The sequence below is a fragment of the Neolamprologus multifasciatus genome, chromosome 12, assembly GCF_963576455.1.
Source record: "Neolamprologus multifasciatus chromosome 12, fNeoMul1.2, whole genome shotgun sequence".
Lineage (NCBI taxonomy): Eukaryota > Metazoa > Chordata > Actinopteri > Cichliformes > Cichlidae > Neolamprologus > Neolamprologus multifasciatus.
In genome coordinates this window covers 3,839,101-3,858,847 of record NC_140450.1, presented here as the reverse complement: position 1 = coordinate 3,858,847, position 19,747 = coordinate 3,839,101, and the positions used below count along the sequence as shown (strand labels likewise).

General features: G+C 40.9%; 1 protein-coding gene and 1 long non-coding RNA gene across 2 annotated transcripts in view; both read right to left on the bottom strand.

Annotated features, from left to right (window-relative positions):
* The window catches only part of antxr2a (ANTXR cell adhesion molecule 2a), a 101,609-nt gene that overhangs the window by 63,822 nt on the left and 18,040 nt on the right, over nucleotides 1–19,747 (bottom strand). Inside the window, exons 8-12 of the mRNA XM_085180310.1 lie at nucleotides 18,799–18,859; nucleotides 18,483–18,578; nucleotides 12,248–12,317; nucleotides 2,794–2,872; nucleotides 2,267–2,362 (exon numbers count right to left, since the gene is read on the bottom strand). Coding sequence (XP_085036436.1) covers nucleotides 2,267–2,362; nucleotides 2,794–2,872; nucleotides 12,248–12,317; nucleotides 18,483–18,578; nucleotides 18,799–18,859 — 402 coding nt within the window. The remainder of the gene's footprint in view (nucleotides 1–2,266; nucleotides 2,363–2,793; nucleotides 2,873–12,247; nucleotides 12,318–18,482; nucleotides 18,579–18,798; nucleotides 18,860–19,747) is intronic.
* On the bottom strand, nucleotides 7,297–12,241 carry LOC146506194 (uncharacterized). Its single transcript, XR_014877210.1, has 2 exons — nucleotides 11,822–12,241; nucleotides 7,297–11,770 (listed from the first exon to the last, which is right to left on the bottom strand). It is a non-coding gene; the product is annotated as an uncharacterized LOC146506194 (long non-coding RNA).

Here is a 19,747-nt window from a genome sequence, read left to right as displayed (position 1 = left end):
ATAATGGTCCAAAAATAAGAAAATATCCTTTGAGTAGCAGATCTGTTGATGTTGAGTCACAGGAAGGCAACAGAAAGTCAAATAACCCCTCGTTCCAGCCAAGGTTCACAAGAAGCCGCCTCGTAACGCACGGCATGTCAAACCTGCATCAATCAATCCTGCCTGTATCTGCAGTTTGGAGCGGCGGCCTTTTAGTGTCAGCTGAGCTCAGTTTAACCCTTTAAGACCTACCATAGAACCAAGTCAGCCAGAGCTTATATTATATTTTTACATGCTGTAAAGCCATTTTTGGGAGCATTTCAAGTTGATATACATCAATACAACCATTACAGCCTAAATTTTAATAATATGTATGCATTAAGTGCATAGTAATTACATAAATTGCAAAAAAGTTGCATAATATTTCTAGTTAGAGAAATTTAAGAGGCTTATCCCTCAAAACTGTAAATACAAAAAAGTTGCACAAAATAGTTTCCCACCACAGGAAATTTATCTTGAGTGTCTTCATAGTTTTATTTTTGAAATACACCAATTTTTATATACTGCAGGAAAAACGAAAATAAATATTATAATGCAAATTTGCAAAAAAGCAGCATATGCATCAAAATAAACTATTTCCAGCAGTGCAATATGAGTCCTAAGCATCCCAGAAACGACACAGAAAGTCATAAAGTCAAAGATAACTTTTATAAACACCAGTATAGGCTCATGAGGCCTTGATGGTAAAAAACTACATTTCCGCAAAATGACGTCACTTCCGGTTTCGGGCAGGTCATGGCGGACATGCGATAGTTCGCGCTGATGGACGTAGGAAGTGTTACGAACAGCTGATCTGATCGGCAAAGCGTGTTTCTGGAATATTGTGTTTTTGTTGCTGCAAGCGCTTTTTATGCAGTTTTTACAAAGCTATATGTGGAAGGAAACTGTGACCGAGGACAAGCTGATGGCATAAGATGTAAGTACAACTCCTACGGTTTCATGTGCAAAAAAAATTATTGCGCTAGCTCACGTGGTTGCAGAGCTACCGGGATTTAAAAATAGTTACGCAAAACAGAGCGTGCCCGCTCTGACCGGTTGTAAAGGGTTAAAGGTTGCACTGTTGCTGAGCATCTCCGTCTCTTTGTGACGACAGCGTGCTCATGGCTGCTTCAAGCACGCCGCGAAGCTCAAATCATCTCCAGCCCGTTTCTCGAACATAACAATGAGTTCACTGTCCTCCACAGTCACCAGATCCAGTCGAGCATCTTCACTTTTGTGTGAGGAACAAACAAAAATCAGCAAAAATATTCACTGTTATTTTTCAGTGAAGTACACGCACAGGCCTCTGGTCTTTAGTGGGCGGGTTTTAAACAGCAAAGGGAGAGCGACAGTAGAGGGATGTTTTATTTAATCCAACTTCTGCCTAATGCAGCTTTAAATAAACAATATTAGCAGTACTGAGGAAGAATAAGAAATATTCGTAATAGTGTATCTAGAACACGATTGAATAGATGTGTAAAAGTGTTTTAAGCTGAAGCAGGACATGATGGATTCTAATGCGATAAAACCGCTAAAAGTCTGTGTGATTACTCTGAATCCCTTCAGTCCCCAGGTAGGCCCGACATTAGTCCTAAACAAACAGAGACTCTGGTAACTTTCATGCAATCTGTCACTCACATCTTTCTGCTGCTGGTCTATGTTGTTATTGTTTGTGTAAAGCGACTTCTCCACGTATAGCATGTGCAGCAATCGGCCGCTGGTCTGCAGGATGTGGCCTCTTCACCTTCTTCCTGTTTGAGGTCGTTCCTCTGCGGTGTTGCTAAACCAGTGTGACTTATCGCGGTAAGCGGGAGGTGACGAGCTTGAACAGATGTTCGGCACCACTTCCCTTCGGCAAGGCCTCGTGAATAACACCGAGCCTGCCCGTCACCTCTTTGTGCTTTTTAACTGGTGATTAAACTCCATCTTTCACCCAGATTAGGTCAGACTTTACGAGACAGTTTGTGCTTTTTCAAGTGACCTTTTTCAGCATGGCGGTGCTGCATGTGCCGCAACAGGATGTTTACAGCTGTCAGAGCAATACGAGAAAAAAAAGTGGGTGATAGGGTTTATCCTCATCAGATTTACAGGACGAGGCAGAACAAAGAGCAGCAACACTTTAGCGTGTTTTTTCCCCCGCAGTCGAGAACCCGCTCTCGTCTCCGCTCAAAGCCAGATTTAATTCATTTATCAGTTTTGGTTGACCAAACATGACTGTGCTGGTTATCGGCGGTGTAGCAGCACTCACCACTTTGCAACACAGAGGCCACAACCACCACATGAGGGCCAAGGCCACGAGGAGGAGCAGCACCAGGAAGACTATCGCCACCACGAAACCGTCCGACTGAAGGAGAAAAGAAAAGAAAACAGTCACACAGCTGGAAACAACTGGATGCGTCAAAGCTGGAGGAGAAATATTAAAAGTTTGTCAGAAGGATTACGAAATAGAAACAAAGGGGAACACGCGGTCGATAACAGCTAAATCAGAGCAAGCAGATGTTTCACAAATTTTCATCATCAGGAATGATGAATCTGCCAGTACGTGACTCCCAGATAACCGCAAAGTGTCTATAAAACGATGACATTGCTTCATCATATGAGAAACACTGAAAAAAAGGAAGTTCTGCTCAAACATAACAGGAGAACTTGTAACCATATAGTCAGGCCGTGTTTTATGCACTTCCTCAGTTATAAAATCAGGAAACGCAGCTTCATGTTATTAAACTTTAAGTTTAATCTGGAATATGAAATATCAGAGCTCAGCTTTAAACTCACACATGTGGTAGCAGAGATGGTGTAGGCACTCGAGATGAAGGACTTGCCGTTGTTAAGGCTGATGTGAACATCCATTTTCCTGTAAAGGAAAGAGTTTAATTAGTATCAGAGGAAATGAAAGGAAACAACAGGAAACACCATTAAAACCTCGTCCTGCCAGTTCTCCCACGTTTGTCAGAGAAGAAAAACACGTTTGCATTTCCAGGGAAGTTCACTGTGTTGGAATTTTCGTCATATGTTTTCTGTTTTTGCAAACTTTGTGATTAAAGATACTTCAACTCTTTTGAATCTCCAAGAAGGACAAGCATCGCGCTGCAGCTTATGTTTTTTTGCAACATCGTGCCCTCAGTCCTGTCTTACAGGTGCTAAAAGTCACCTCAGCAATTTTCCTAAAATACTTTTTTTTTGCCCCCCAACTAGTGCAAAAATAAATAAATAAATAATAAATAAATAAAATAAAAATAAAAATCACCTGTGTCCATAAAATTAGGATTTAATAATAAAATGAAATTTTGAATATTGTAATTTTTTATTATAAGGTAATTCAATTCTTTACTTTTTATTTTCCACTCCCCTTTGCAGTACTGCAAAGTACCCTTAAATATACTAGGACACATGTTTCAGAGTCACTCTATTCAACCCCCCCCATAACATAAGTTGGCCTTTAACATCCTAAAGCAATGATGTCAAACTCATTTTAGTGTTTTTTTTCATTCAGTTGGTCCCACTTTGACGAAGCCATAACACTACAGCATCACAGCCTATATGAAACACACGCCTCTAAATTTCTCATTTTTTAAATAAATATAAAGAAGTCTGCTCGGAGCTGCCGCCCTGCTGGCTGAAGGCTACTGCAGGAGCCCAACTTTGAATCTGCTCTCCAGATCTTTTTCTGCACGTCACCCCACTCTTCCCCTGGTTTCCTGTCCTCTCTCTCCTCTTCCCTCTCTAATGAAGCCTAAATGCCAAAAATAATTCTAGAAGCTTTTTCTATTTCATTTTCAAATGTAATGAGCCATCCCTGTACAAACAGCCTGATCTCTTCAGAAAAACACAGAATGTATCTCAGGAGTAGTTACAATTTAACTGAAGGATGTGAAAAGACATAAAACCATCACATGTAAAGCTTTTGTATCTAATATGAATCAAAGATCCTGCTCAGATTTGCACACATTTCTACTCATGTGTAGTTATACTGGTCATGCATTACCACACCGTAAACAGCAACGTGGTTTGTTTTGAACAAAAACGTGTAATTAATGACTTCACTGTAATTTTATCACACGGCGAAGCCATTCGGGATCATCAAATCTCGCCCCCGAGCCTCATGTTTGACACCGCCGTCTTAGAGGTAGCAGCACTGTTTGGGAAGCTTTAATTGCTTTTTAAGTAACGAGTTGTTGCCAAGCAACGTTATTATTTTTACCTGTCTCTTTTCTACCGTGCTACACGTGTGTGTGTTTAATCAATCTAACAATATGTATTGAGTGTTATTGAAAACAGTTTTGTTCTCCCTGATAATACTTTGCTCTGCATCAAGACTTTAAAAACAGAAGAGCTCTATAATTCTATTGTTGCTCTCGCAAATCCTGTTCTCACAAACGCTAACAAGTCCTGGAGTCATGTTAGCACAATGCTCAATAAAGACAACAATCAGAATTAAATAAATGTCCTCAGTGGGAGGAAATCCTGTCATTATCACACAATCATCGTGTGTGGGTGAAGTAACTTGACTGGCAGTAACAAGGCTCCTGAACTCCGAAGACTTATTTAGAGAGAAAAATGCAAAGCCAAAACGGGCGCAATTAAAACCCTAATGATGAACGGCACCGCAATTTCCATATGTCTATTATGCCCGATCCAATTACCGCAGGTTTAATGAGAATTCAGGATATGGAACGAATGAAACGCCTGAAATATTCCCTCCGACACGAAAAGAAAAGAGGCGAGAGAAAGAAGTACGCGAGGGGCCAGCTGTGAGTGCGCGGTAGTGTACAGGGGAGGCCTGCATTAAAAATGGTGCAGTGGAATAATAACAAGAGGGCTCTCTTTGCTGTGGATTTTGCCTCGGGCAGTGCCTTGGGCCACCAATTCTCCTGTGGTTCTGAACAGATGAGCGACCAGACCATGTGTCCTTTACTACGCCGTCTAAATATTCGAAACTGACTTTTTTGCACCTCACCTTATTTACTGCGCTAAATATTTAAAATACAATGCAGGGACCTTTAAGCAGGATCTGCTCTGACACCAACTTGTTGATGATCAACTTGTGTTTTCAAATTATCTATTACTTAATAAAGTTATATTTAAAAAAAATCTTTATTGGATATTTGATGCAGGTCTTTCATATTGAAGCAGCTGGTGCATTTTAGGCAATGCTACAGAGGGAAAAATATTCTATTCGGTTATTCTATTCGGTTATGTGTGCTGCAGATACACTGACACTTTTATAGTGACAGTCAGTGAAGGATTACAACGTAGCAGGATGAACAAAATAATAAGGAAATGTAATGCTTTTAGTTTTAGGTCAGCGCTCCCCAACCAACGGGCCGAGTCGTTTGGTATCGAGTTGAGAGTCAGGTGTGAAATTGATGGTTTTCAGGGTTTTTAATTGTTATTATTTTATCGTTTTTATCATTAACTCTGTTTCCCTGCATCTTTTCCCATGTGTTATGAATAAATCTTCTTTTTCTGGTTTTATTTTGTTGAATTTATCTGCGACACCTTAAAGGCCGGTCCGTGAAAATATTGTCGGTCCCTGGCGCAAAAAGAAGTTGGGGACCGCTGTTTTAGGTGACATCGGAATTTGCAAAGAATGTTACTGTAACACTGCTGCGCTACCAGACGACATTAAAAAAGACAACATTAAAGAAGAATGAAAAGAAGCCAGGCCTGCCAAGGTTGCATATAAACAAATGAACCCAAATGGGATGAGATCTGGTCACTGTGAGGGCCGTAGCATATAATGCACACTTGCTCAATAACTCTTAGTCATGGTGTTTTTACAATATTTTCACTGGAACTGATTGATTATGTTACGCTGACAGATTAACTTTGCAATTCGAGGAAAACATGTAGGAGAAGTTTTCAGAAATCATTAACGGGGAACTAAGAAACGCTCTGGTACTGCTGGGAAGGCTTTACTTGACCTGTTTCAGGTTCCTTTAAACTGTTAGTAATGTGCTACATGTCTTTAAACCTACACAAATGAATGAATGGTAACTTTAAGAGTTGAAAACTGAAGATTTCGAATGAGAATCAGTTTGCTTCCATCACGAAGCATCACTGGAAACGCTGCACGCCTCTGTAGCTCGGCGAAGATGTTCTAGGTCCCTGCATGTTAACTAAGCGCTCGCGCTGAATGGGTGAGGGGAGAGGCTAATTTAGCTGACACCATCAATCCGTGATAATGGTGGGCAGGTTGTTAATCAAGCTGGAGGTGTGGACCCCGCAGTGCGTAGGGGGGGAAAGCTCCCAAGCGAGTTACACTGACGAACCCACTTCTCCCTCGGTCGACAACGCCGGACATCTTTAACGCACCGCAACCCAACCATAGTGAGCGAGGCCTTTTTTTCTCCTCCCTCTCTGAGACACTGACTGCTAATTTACCAAGTTACTGTCGAGTAGGCAGAATCTGCTCTGACACGGAGGCATAAGTCATAGATCCTCTTCTCTTTTACACACTTTTATTTCCATGAAGACGACCAAAAGAATATAGTAATTGCGCGGCCAAATCTATTAAAGTGTTGCTCTAATGATTAGTCACTCTGCTGCTCGCAGAATATGAATCTATGGCTTTTTCGTTAGTCGGTTGTAAAGTTCATTTTAAAAATGTTTAAATGCAATACTAGCAATTTGATTATGGAGGGAGGGGGTTAAAAGGTTTAAAAGAGGCAACCCGGTAACTGAATAATTGAAAACAGAGGAGGCTGTCATTTAACTTTTCCACAGTAAAAGCCAACGAGTGACACTGAGGAGAGAGCTGCAGCTGCTGGTGGGTCTGTAGTTATGTTTGAATAAATGGGAGCTGAAAGGGCAGACTGTCACAGGGCCGAGGGATCGCTCAAAAACAGACACCGCTTCCCAGGGACACCGGTTGAACGGCCGAAGGCTCCTTCCCGCCGCAGACCTCTGGCTCCGCATTGGAAAAAGTTTGTCCCCAGGCTCGCTATAATTCATCAGAAGGTAGGCCTTCTGTGACGCTAAGCTTTGGTGATGCGATGCAGCTGGAGCGGCTGACGATGGTGACGCTAATGGCTTTCAAACTTCCCTTAAAGATGTGAAGATTGAGGAGGGTGAATAATTTACAGCAGAGCATATGTGGGGCCTGTCACCCGGCATCCAGGAATCATCAGTCTGTATGTGTTTGTGTGGCAGAAGTTCTGAAGATCAGTTGATGGGAGGGACCGCCTCACGAAGCCTGGACAGCAGATGAGAGAATGTGGTCCAGACGAGACAACCGCTAGTACTCTAAAAATTGGCTCCCCGTACAAAATTGGAATATTAATAATAATAATAATGGATTGGATTTATATAGCGCTTTTCAAGGCACCCAAAGCGCTTTACAATGCCACTATTCATTCACACACTGGTGGAGGCAGCTACGGTTGTAGCCACAGCTGCCCTGGGGCAGACTGACAGAAGCGAGGCTGCCATATCGCGCCATCGGCCCCTCTGGCCAACACCAGTAGGCGGTAGGTGAAGTGTCTTGCCCAAGAATACAACGACCAGGAGAGGGGATCGAACCGGCAACCTTCCGGTTACAGATACGCTTCCCAACCCCCTGAGCCACGGTCGCCCGGTATTGACCGGCTTCTTATAACCAATAATCCAATTGGGAGATAATACCAACTGAGAGCACTTCTGATTGGTGCTTTCAGCTCCACGTACAGTCCCTCTCGTGGATGGATCTTATTAAGAGACGGGAAACACGGTTCGCCGCTATTCTAGTCTAGAAAACGTGGCAAAAAGATCCCCAAAGTCATGTAGGAAAGGGATCCGTTTACCCATCGTTGGACAGATTTACTGAGACAGTCAAAAAGGCTTTTAGAGATATCTGTGTTACATTAATGGAATATAAAATATTTACCAATTTTACAGTTAATCAGAAACACCAAGAAAAAAGTTAAAAGACTCCTGGACAAACCTGACCAATGGAGACGTAACGCAGAGATGGTGACATATGTGCACTCGCACCAGGTGACCTGCACCTACAACAGGTTTGAGTGAATTTGAACAGAGCGATTGAGCATTGGTGCCCTGGGCTGCTCGATGGGGTTGGCCCAGGCACGGTCGGTCGGGTTCAAATCCAGATTCAGATCATGTTACAACCAATCAACAGACACGACGCAGGCCTGTGCCGCAACATGAAGGGATATTCAGACAATAGGACATTTCAATCAAAACATCTTGATACCCCCCGGGGAGCACACGGGGTGACGGTGTTCTCTGCAGCAGCACGTCTTATTTATCCACCGGCATATCAGCGTTGCTGCACCTGCTGTGTAAAGCAGCTGTCACCTCCCTCTTCAGGTATTTCTTTTGTTTCCACCATTACTGTGAGAACACTTCCTGAGGAGCCCCAGTGGGGTGTGCGGGGTCTCCTAATGGGGATGCGCATGGAGGGCTGGAGGAGGGAGCATAGAGTGTCAGCAGATGCCAGAGTTTCAAGCCTGATGCCACAGCTGTCAGCACAGATGATGCCTCTGCCGTGAGTGCTCCCGCACAGCTCGATGACCGAGGACGCTCTGATTCTTGGACGCCGAAGCTGGATGCGGTGCCGTGTGTCCCCAGCGGGACAAGAACTCGCAGCTGAGGACCTCAACTCAGTTGACCGCTGTATCTGAAATATGTTCCCCAAAACACAAACTCAAGCAGTGCTCGCCGAGGACAAGGCCCCATGTGTAACGAAACATGGCTGGAAAGAGGGGAAAGGATTGTGCGATGAAATGACAATTCTTCTCCGGCTGAGTAGAGCCGTGTTAAAGGAGCATCCTTTGCGGCGGCAGCGGTGATGGAGCAGAAGCAGACAGATGGAAGGAGACGGAAGTTTCTGGGCTCTGGAGTTCCACGCAGGTGGTCCGGAGTGCAGGGATTGTCACTGCATGGTGAATTATTTAAATGGAGAGCACGGAAAAGGGAACGGCTGCATCTGTCGCACATCCTTTTAAAGCCCCTCCAGCAGATGTGTTTACTCACCACCCGTACCAGCTAACTACTTAATGGGTCATCATCGGCAGCCAAGAGTTAATTAAGCAGGCCTTTTGCAAATGGCGGGTACATAACATCAGTGTCAGCTCAGGTCCTATCAGGTGCTGGAGACCTGTGATGTAGGGGGTCCGCTTCATCTTTTTACAGGCTGAACCAAAACATTGTGTTTGGCTGCCCCGACCTCGACTCAGGAGAAAGAACCTGGACAAAGTCCAGCAGACGCTTTGAAATGCTGAGAAATCCTCAACGCTTCTCAAAACTCCATAAAAATATAAAATATATGCATGACTTCACAGCTTTATCTGTGCAGTAAAAAATTACAGACGTGTCAAATGACCTTTCTAGAATTCTTAAGAAACCTTTTCAACTTCAGGCTCCTTCTTCTGTTCAGTTATTGCAGTGCTAAAAGAATCGGACAATAAATAACCAGCTCTAATTATGATCTAATATCATTTTATTTTATGCAAAATGGTCAAAATGATCTTTCAAATTTCCAAAATATAAGAATTTATGGTTTTTTTATATTAAAATCACTGAATTTGAAGCGCCTTGAGGCGACTTTTGTTGTGATTTGGCGCTATATAAATAAAATTGAATTGAATTGAATTGAATTCTTCCTGGTTGAAGAGATTTAAAGGTACCAAACCATATAATCTGGGATCTGGGATTTTTGTGGCATTCACCTGAGAAAACAAGGATGAATCTATTAAATCCATCAAATAACGACTTGATAGATTTAGCCACAATCAAAACAACTGATAGTTATATAGTGATGTAAATGATCTTTTTTCTCCCTTATAAAAACATGAAAATATGTTTTTAGCTTTTATACATTGAAAATAAAACAGAAAAATAACCAATTCCATCTACAAGCAGAACAAAAAACACTGAGGGTTGTTTAAATGCATACTTACCAAAAAACTGCACCGGATTTTTTGACTGTCTTATAGATTTTTACTCACTGAAACCAGGAAAAATATTTTTAAAATTCCATCTTGTAGGGTCAACCTTACAATATAAAGCTCCTTGAGGCGAGTGTTGTTGTGATTTGCTGCTATTTAAATAAAATTGAATTGAATCTCAATAGGTTTCCTTGCAAAACTCATGCTTTTAGTGTAATCAACTGCATAGTTTGCCTTAAACTGGAATCTATCTATACTTTGACTCAAGTATCAGCAGGTCCTATCAGGCTTATTTTGTTCATAGTGAAAGGTGAGGAATCTCCGAAAAATTATGCATAGTTACTTGTAATAAAAACTGATTTTTTTCATCGCTGTTGTAGTTTATTTAATGTAAACTCCTCCTGTTTTGCAAAAACTGTACGTGATGGATGGAAATGGAGATCATTTCTGGATTCAGCACCTTAAAATTCATAAAATTGACCAAAAATATCTCATGCAACTGAAAATAATTTTTTTCAGACCTGTGTTATTAATGCATTGATGTATGTGTTTGCATTTAAATGGTGTTTCTTAGAGTCTGTATGTGTATGTTTCCATCTTTTCTCTGTAGTTTAGGCCACTGTTTTTATAAAATATAAAAAAAATGAAAATATCATGTTTTCATGAACACTTTAGATTTTTGACACGAGCAGATTAACTGAGGTGAGGTTCAAGTTGAATCGCCGTAGTTACGGCATCGCCGCCGTCATACTGTATTATACACAATCTCATTTAGAGCTGGAAGACCTTCAGGAGCCAGCGGCACGCATAATCATACATTTTTGATTGGATTGCAGTCAGCAAGGACATTAAAATCTGTTGTTCCATCTATAATGCCTTAGCGATCATCTGCTATGGTTTGGGATTATAAGAGATGCCGTTAAAATCAAACAACAGCAACGCGGGCTGGAATAAACGCGTATTTGCACTGTTTTCACTCGAGTGTTTGCGGCTTGTATGTATGGGGTGTTTGTCTCTTCTACACTGTTTACTGCGTCTTTAACATACAGCTAATTTACAGACTTAGGAGCTGATTGTTTGCACAAAAGACTTTTGAAAAACTGAGTGGAAAAAAATAGAAAAATGCACGAGAGAAACCAAGACTTCAATGTTTCAGTAAAACTTTAGAGACGTGTGATTTAAATAAAAATAAGAAAACAAACACAGAGACCTGAGCTGCACAAAAGAAGCTTAAATTCTCCAGAAAAGAGAAGTTTGCTTTTTTGGGGGAAGATTCTTAATGTGGGAAATGTAAGAAAGGGGAAGTAACTACTACAAATGACGTGACCTTATATATGATTCACCAACTGATTTAAGCTTCCCGAATTCAACATAAAGCTGAAAAACAAACACTGAGCTCTGGCATTTATCCTACACAACATTCATTTCTTTCCTTCGCCGTAACAATTTATAGGGCAGCATATTGAATCTATTTAGATTGTCCCTATTTGTAGACGCCAGCGCGATCCTGTCATTGAGACTTCACACGTCTCGTCTTGTCCTCGTGCCAAGATGAAAACATAAACGTATCTATAGAAACACACATGAGCTGCATATATCATGTCATATGTTTCTGAGAACATGCTTCCTGAAGACACTGCTGCATTTCCACACACAGTGAATATTTACAGCCAAGAAAGTTCACTTTTGTTCAAAGAATATACTGAAGTGTATATATATTTACCTTGAATAATTTTAAATGTCTTAATTAAATTAAAGGTGTGCACAGAAGCATAACCTCTAGCTGACCTCGCTTTTGCATCATATCTGGAGCTCTGCATGATATACACACGAACTTCTGCCTCATCAGCTGTTGAGCAACCAAACTTAGCACACAAGTACATCTTAGGTCAGTGAGGGGTTTCATCTCTGTGGACATTGTGATGTCACCATGTTACCGAGGCAACTACTTAAAATGTAAAAAATAAGGAAGAGATGTAAGAAACAAAAGTCAAAAATGTTAAAACGCTGTTTCGATAAAGAAAGTGTAATAAACACATCAAAGCCACAGCTGTGGACAACACTGCACACATGACTGACACATATGTCATCTGTCATGTTAGGTGATGAATCTGATCTTCAATTCACGATTACAATAAAATAATTACACTCAGTCAAACTGATCTTTCTTCTTCATGACTCGAACAAAAAGATTTAAATAGAACAGTTACACAACATTTACAACACTATGATGCATTATACTATATCACATAAAGCTTTCTCTGATATTTTAGCATCACTGTTAGCAGAGACTGTTTGTGACGGCTTCTCCATATACGACAATAAAACAACGTCCTACTTACTGTCCGACTTCATAGAGCTTCGGGGCGGGACACAGCAGGTAGTCGTTACGCACCGTGCTCGGCTTCTCAGCTGGAAGACATAAAAAAAAGTTTTGTTATTAACTTTGCAGATTGTTTAATGAGGTAAGTACGGATTATGGATTGTAACAGTATCTGTTTATGTATCTGTGCTTGTTCTGTCTACACGGTCAAACATGAAGGAAACCCTCGATCACTACGGTGTAACACAAAGCCAGTTAAACTAAACCATCACGAATCCATTTCAGCTGCTCTGGTGTGATTTAAAACACAACAGGTCCACTGGAGCAGCGGTCTCCAACCTTTTTTGCGCCACGGACCGGTTTATGCCCGACAATATTTTCACGGACCGGCCTTTAACCCTTTAAGACCTACCACAGAACCAAGTCCGCCAGAGCTTATATTATATTTTTACATGCTGTGGAGCCATTTTTGGGAGCATTTCAAGTTGCTATACATCAATACAACCATTATAGCCCAGATTTTAATAATATGTCTGTATTAAGTGCATAGTAATTACATAAATTGCAAAAAAGTGCAATAAACTACAAAAAAATTGAAAATCATTTTTGTTTTTTTAACATATATTTCTAGTTAGAGAAATTTAAGAGGCTTATCCCTCAAAACTGTAAATACAAAAAAGTTGCACAAAATAGTTTCCCACCACAGGAAATTTATTTTGAGTGTCTTCATAGTTTTATTTTTGAAATACACCAATTTTTATATACTGCAGGAAAAACGAAAATAAATATTATAATGCAAATTTGCAAAAAAGCAGCATATGCATCAAAATAAACTATTTCCAGCAGTGCAATATGAGTCCTAAGCATCCCAGAAACCACACAGAAAGTCATAAAGTCAAACATAACTTTTAAAAACACCAGTATAGGCTCATGAGGCTATATGGTAAAAAAAACTACATTTCCGCGAAAATGACGTCACTTCCGGTTTCGGGCAGGTCATGGAGGAAATGCGATAGTTCGCGCTGACGTCTATTCCAACGTAGGAAGTGTTACGAACAGCTGATCGGATCGGCAAAGCGTGTTTCTGGAATATTATGTTTTTGTTGCTGCAAGCGCTTTTTATGCAGTTTTTGCAAAGCTATATGTGGAAGGAAACTGTGACCGAGGACAAGCTGATGGCATAAGATGTAAGTACAACTCCTCCGGTTTCATATGCAAAAAAAATTATTGCGCTAGCTCACGTGGTTGCAGAGCTACTGGGATTTAAAAATAGTTACGCAAACAGAGCGTGCCCGCTCCGGCCGGTTTTAAAGGGTTAAGGTGTCGCGGATAAATACAACAACATAAAACTAGTACCGGTACCGAAAAAAGAAGATTTATTCATAACACACGTGAAAAGACCCAGGAAAACAGAGTAAACGATAAAAACGATAACAAAATAACGCTGAAAACCGATAAAAACCCTGAAAACTATACATTTCACATCTGAGCCTCAACTCTCGCGGCCCGGTACCAAACGACTCACAGACCGGTACCGGTCCGAGGCCCGGGGGTTGGGGACCGCTGCACTGGAGGACCAAAAACAAGACAAAAATTTTGATGGTGGTGGACACAGACCATTGCTCTCTCCTCACCTTCCTGACCGATTGTTCTCTAGTTCTGGTCTACTGGTAACTGTGTCCAGTACAGGTTGGGTTGCGTCTCGCCCAGTATAGTCTCAACAGTGTGCAGCAGAGCAGTAGTTACATAAGGAGAGCAGGAGAGGGGCAGCATCAATCCAACAGTAAGACAGGTATCTGCTGCTTTGTGAGGGGAGGAACAAAAGCAGCGCTGCCAGAGCCCCACAGGATGACCTCCGCTCATGGTGAACCTGCCAGTTCTGGGGTTCTCTGGCAACCAACAGCCTTCTGTGAGCCTCTGTGTTATCCTCCTAAGACCCGAACTCTTCCACAGCATGCATTTTTAATTTCTCTTTGATATTTAGGCACATTGGGGCCCAATGAATGTAAAAACAAAGAATTACCAGATTTTTTTTTTTTACCTTCTTTTTGTTTTTAAGAAAAATGAGAGCCACATATGAGGATATTCGTTTAAAATTTTGATAGAACAGTAGCAGTATAATGTCCTCGTAAGCAGAGATGAGCAGTACTGTAATTTGATTACTTTTTTCAAGTAACGAGTAAAGTAAGGGATTACTATTGCAAAAACGGTAATTAGATTATCGTTACTTTCCCGTAGGAACGCTGCGTTACTGCGTTACTAAAACCGTGATTTTTTGCGAGAATGTCTCATGACAGTGACGTAAGCGAGTGCGACGTTCGTGACAACAGCTGTGTGCAGATCAACAATGGATCATATATCGAGTGCAGAGAGAGTATGAGCGTGCAGCGTTTAAAGCGTGGAAGTACTGACCTTACTTTGAGTTTGATTCCATAAAAAGTGACAAAAACATTAGCGTCCGTTGTGCATGGGAAGAAAACTTCTTTTTACAGCGAAGAAAAACCCCTAAACGTCCAAGCAAACACCGAGTAGCTACGACGTAATGGGAAACTCACAGAGAAACTCACGGATTCTTCCACTGACCGCGGCACACCTGCACCAGGGTAACCCTCCGCCTACCCCCACTCCTGCTTTACAGGTGAAAATAGAGCAACAGGGCCGCTAGTCTTTGACTTTATTTATTTTCTGCTGTGTTTTACTTGCATCTATTTGAAAGACTGAGTGTAAACACACAAAAAAAAAATATTTTATTTTATGTGCTGGAATGTGCAGAAAATAGGTTTAAATATTAAACAAATTTCTTCCAGTCAGAGAATGGTGCATATAATTTAATTTTTGCTTGATGCATAAAGTTAAAAGGTTAAAACTAATAAAACAAGTAAAAAAAAAGATACTTTTCCACTTGATTACATTTTGTATGATGGATTACGCAGAAAAAGTAGAATTGGGCTGAAAGATCTATCACTTTATCACCTATTCAGGTTGTAAATCGTGTTTTTAAAAAGTAACTAAGTAACTAAGTAATTAATTACTTTTGAAAATAAGTAATTAGTAAAGTAACGGGATTACTTTTTGGGGGAAGTAATCAGTAATTAGTTACTGATTACTTTTTTCAAGTAACTTGACCAACTGCCCGTAAGTGGCTATCAGGCCCTTGTAGAGCAAAATTGAGTATTTTAGTGTAAATAACCCAAAATGTGATGTCCACATATGTGGACGTCAGGTCCTAGGAGGTTAAATAGACCTGTATCTATCCCATTTGTATTAATGAACATTTCTTCTATGCTCAGGATTTTTTATCCTATGAGATTTTGGAGCTGGGACTCAATTGGGCACAAAATAAAATAAATGATTGGATTATAATCGTTCATCAGCACAGGTTGACAAAAACCTGAAGCGTCACAGAGGTCACTCTGATGATTGAAACTTGTTCCTCCATTTCTACAGAGGGATCCAACTGGTTTGAGTGAAGCATCTGCTTCACATATGTGCCGTGTTCCATAGCTGCCATGATGCTTGTCCATAATTATAAGGTGCCCCACTGTTAAAAAGGTCTGGACTGAACACATGCAAAAGCCAGTAAGGGAATAAATAGCCCCAAGTGGGCGAATGTGAGACAGCCTAAACTGAGAAAGGACTAACAGGAAGACATCTGCTAATGGCCGCTTCCTAAATCAGATGAATTTATGTTTTAAAGGGAAAAAATATGTTCCAAGTATTTTAGTCAAGTTGAAATGTTGAAAATCAAAAATAACTTGTCAAGGATGGAAGTGTTGTCATTGGCAGTCACCGATCCCACAGATCCCACGGCCAAATGAGAGCTTTAAAAGATTGGCTCTAGGCGCCAAATCCCGTTTGCTTCCTAAAAAAAGGATTTCTTATCAGAACAGACTGCAAGCACAAAATAAGGAGCACGGTGACCTACTGTACATCCCCCCCTTCCTTCTGTTGAATTCAGATCATTGAGATGAGTGAGATAACAGACATGTCCGGGCCGGGTTTGTTTTGCCGTTTCCGACCTCTGAAGATTTTCCAACACATACTGTATTCCATGTCTGTGTCGCTCACGTTACGTCCTTAAAAGACAATAAATCCTCATCGTTTTTCCACTGTAAATGAACACACATAAGATCCATTCATAGCAGTGGAGAAAGAGGGTGGAGTGTCTGTTACTGCGAGCGTGGCTCTGGGGAAACCTTTCATCAGAGTGCACACAGCTATTTCAGGACGCAGCGCACAAAAACGTTCAACACAATTTGCTGAGCTCAGTGCAGATGGGACACTTACTGTTTGCTTTTAGGGCATTGCTGAGATTTTGGGTTAGTCTGCAATTATTATTGCAAGTTTTGGGTTATTTTCCAAATTTTGGGAAGAAAAATGTCCACAGTACACGTTTTAAGGTTTGGTGGTTGCTTTTTTCTTTCCCATGTGCACCTTTTGTCCCATCTGCCTCACAGACAGAAGCCCGTCTCTAAACCCAGATCTGCTGGAGGTTTCTTCCTGTTAAAAGGGAGTTTTTCCTTCCCACTGTCGCCAAGTGCTTGTCCATAAGAGTTCATATTATTGTTGGAGTTTTTCCCCATCATTGGTTTTTATTCTGCAATATAAAGTCCTGTTATTGTTATCTGATTACTTTTTTCAAGTAACGAGTAATAAGGGATTACTATTGCCAAAAAAGTAATTAGATTACTGTTACTTTACTTATAAGCACGCTACGTTACTGCGTTACTAAACTGTGATTTTGTTTGTGTGCGACATTCGTGGTAACGGACGTGTGTAGCTCAACAATGGATAATATGTAGAGTGGCAGAGAGAACGACCATGCAGCATTTAAAGCAAGGAAGTAATCACATTACTTTGAGTTTTGATTCCGGAAAAAGTGACAAAGACATTAGCGTCCGCTGTACACTCTGCGTGGGAAGAAAACTTCTTTTTACAGCGAAAAAAACTAAACTCCTGAGCAAGCATCGAGCACGCTGCCACGGGATGTGAACTTCACAGAGAAACCCCCAGATCCCCCCACTGACATGACCGCTGTGGCGCCGGGCAAACCTCCACCTGCCCCACTCCTGATGAACAGGTGACAATAGATTTCAGAGCGACAGGACTCTTAAATCTGCTGCTGAATCTTTGATTTTATTTATTTTCTGCTGTGTTTTACTTGCATCTATTTGAAAGAGTGCAAACACAAAAACATTTTTACTTTATATGCTGGAATATGCAGAAAATAGGGTTAAATGTTAAAGAATTTCTTCAGGTCAAAAACTGTTGCATATAATTTAATTTTTGCTTGATGCAATTCGCATAAAATTAAAAGATTTAAACTAAAAATTTTTTTTAAAAAGAGTCTTTTTCATGTGATTACAGTTTTTATGATGTGAAAAAATAGAACTGGGCTGAAAGGTCTATTGCTTTATGACACACTCAGGTTCTGTATCATGTTTTCAAAAAGTAACTACGTAACTAATTACTTCAATCAGTGACGTAATGGGATTACTTTTTTAGAGAAGTAATCAGCAATTAGTTACTAATTACTTTTTTCAAGCAGTTTGACCAACACTGTTTGTCAGCACATAAATAAAGAAGACATTTCAGGAGACGTGACGTGAGGACAATGGTCCTGCCGCGTGAGCGACGGGAAGATTCAACTCAATTTAATTTTGAACCCTTTAGTCAGAAGATTGGGAAACATATTTACTGACAGGAGCAAAGAAATATGGGTCATGCAAAGAAAATATTTCTGTACAAAAAAGACCGGATGGACAGATTGTGGTAGACAGCCACATGATATTGTCTTCATAAAAAATTCCTTTGCGGACATGCCGACTTCCTCTTTACGATTTTCGACTTCCCTGGTAGTTTTTTTAAAGCCACGAGCAAAATTTAAACTTACGACACAAATGTAAAAATACAAATCTGAGCAAATATTTGCAAAAGTTTTAGATGTGAATGTGTTGTCAGCTTAGCTGCAACGATTGCTCGGTTGTGCAGGATGTAACGAGCTCGTCAGGACATCATTCTGGTCACAATGTGGCTTCAGCAGTTCATTAAAGGGGAGTTACTGTCCTATGATTGGAACCTGTGTTGCATATTTCAAATTATTAATCAATAACTGTGCAGAGTTGAATCCTGCATGCTCACCATCAGTTTACTGCACAGACCAGTCCACGTAAGTCCAACACAGTGAGTTATGACATCAAAAGACTACATGGTGTATGTATATAAAGCTTTTACTCTGGGTTTTCTCCACTTACTGAAGGTTTGCTGGCCAACTATGAAGCTGCAGACGATGCCCTCATTGCTGCGTCCGATCGCAAAGCCGTTCCCTCTGAGGACGATATCAAAGGACTCTGTGGAATGTAAACAAACAGCAGATGAGCTCGGAGGAGGAATTTTAAAAGTCTTCGCCTTCCTTCTGATGGCCTCTCATATGACTTTGCACTACCAACATTAAAGTTCTACTTGTCTGTGAGCAGGCTCGACACAGCTGGAAGGATGTCATTGTTTCATTCAGCACATGTGGAGGATAAATCGACTTGAGTTCCAAAAACTTGATCAGGATTCACTTACGATTCACGCAGACGCTGGAGGGCTCCACGCTCAGGATCTCCGTGCACGATCTCTTTAATATCTTGAGGATAACAGGAAGGGGAAATGAAATGCAAACATTACTGCTTGAGGGCTGAGAATAAATACATCAAGTCCTGGCCGTTATCGACTCTGTCAAGTTTAGAAAACAGATTAGAGCGCAACACCTGAGAAGTGTCTTGCTCCTCTGGACCTGCAGGCTAAAGGAGAGCGCTGAATATCAGCGGTGAGGAGAACAGGAGGTAGAACAGCAGCTGTGTCAGCTTTTATGGGAAAATTATGCAAGACTATTACTGTTCCTCACTTCGATTAAAAACCTCGGGGATCCTGCATTACCATATAAAGAGCCTGTGTGAGCCCACTGTCATGGAGCCGCACTATCGCCTATGATTCAATAAATCAACAAAGGACAAACTATGCAAATCCCAGTACACAGTCAGTAAAAAGAAGCATATTAACTGCAATATAGGACACTTGAACCTTTCATTTGATGTTGGGTTAAACTTCAATCTGAGAAGAGGAAGACGGAAGTGTTTACAGCAGCCTTATTAAATATGACGGTTTGATATGGAATTGTTAAAAGGGGAGAGGGTTGTAGATGACAGCTGGGAGGGAAAAGGATCTGCTGCTGTTCCTCTGTGCCACTATTTTCCCGGTCTAATTACTTCGTTGGCAGTGCGATAGAGAAAAAAAAAGGGGGGGGAAATAAAAAAAAACAACAACTGACTGTTTGCCTCCCTAAGCTTAAAATAATGGGAGGACCTCAGGAATTACACAGTTTTTCCATCTAGTGAAATTTTCCACTTGAAGAAATTCCATCTCACACATCCAGAAAAATTTCACTCTTAAAGAAAATTTGGTAAATTGTTTGAGTTACAGGATCCACAAACTAGATCCTCGGTGTTTTGAAGATATTAAAATATAAGCTTCG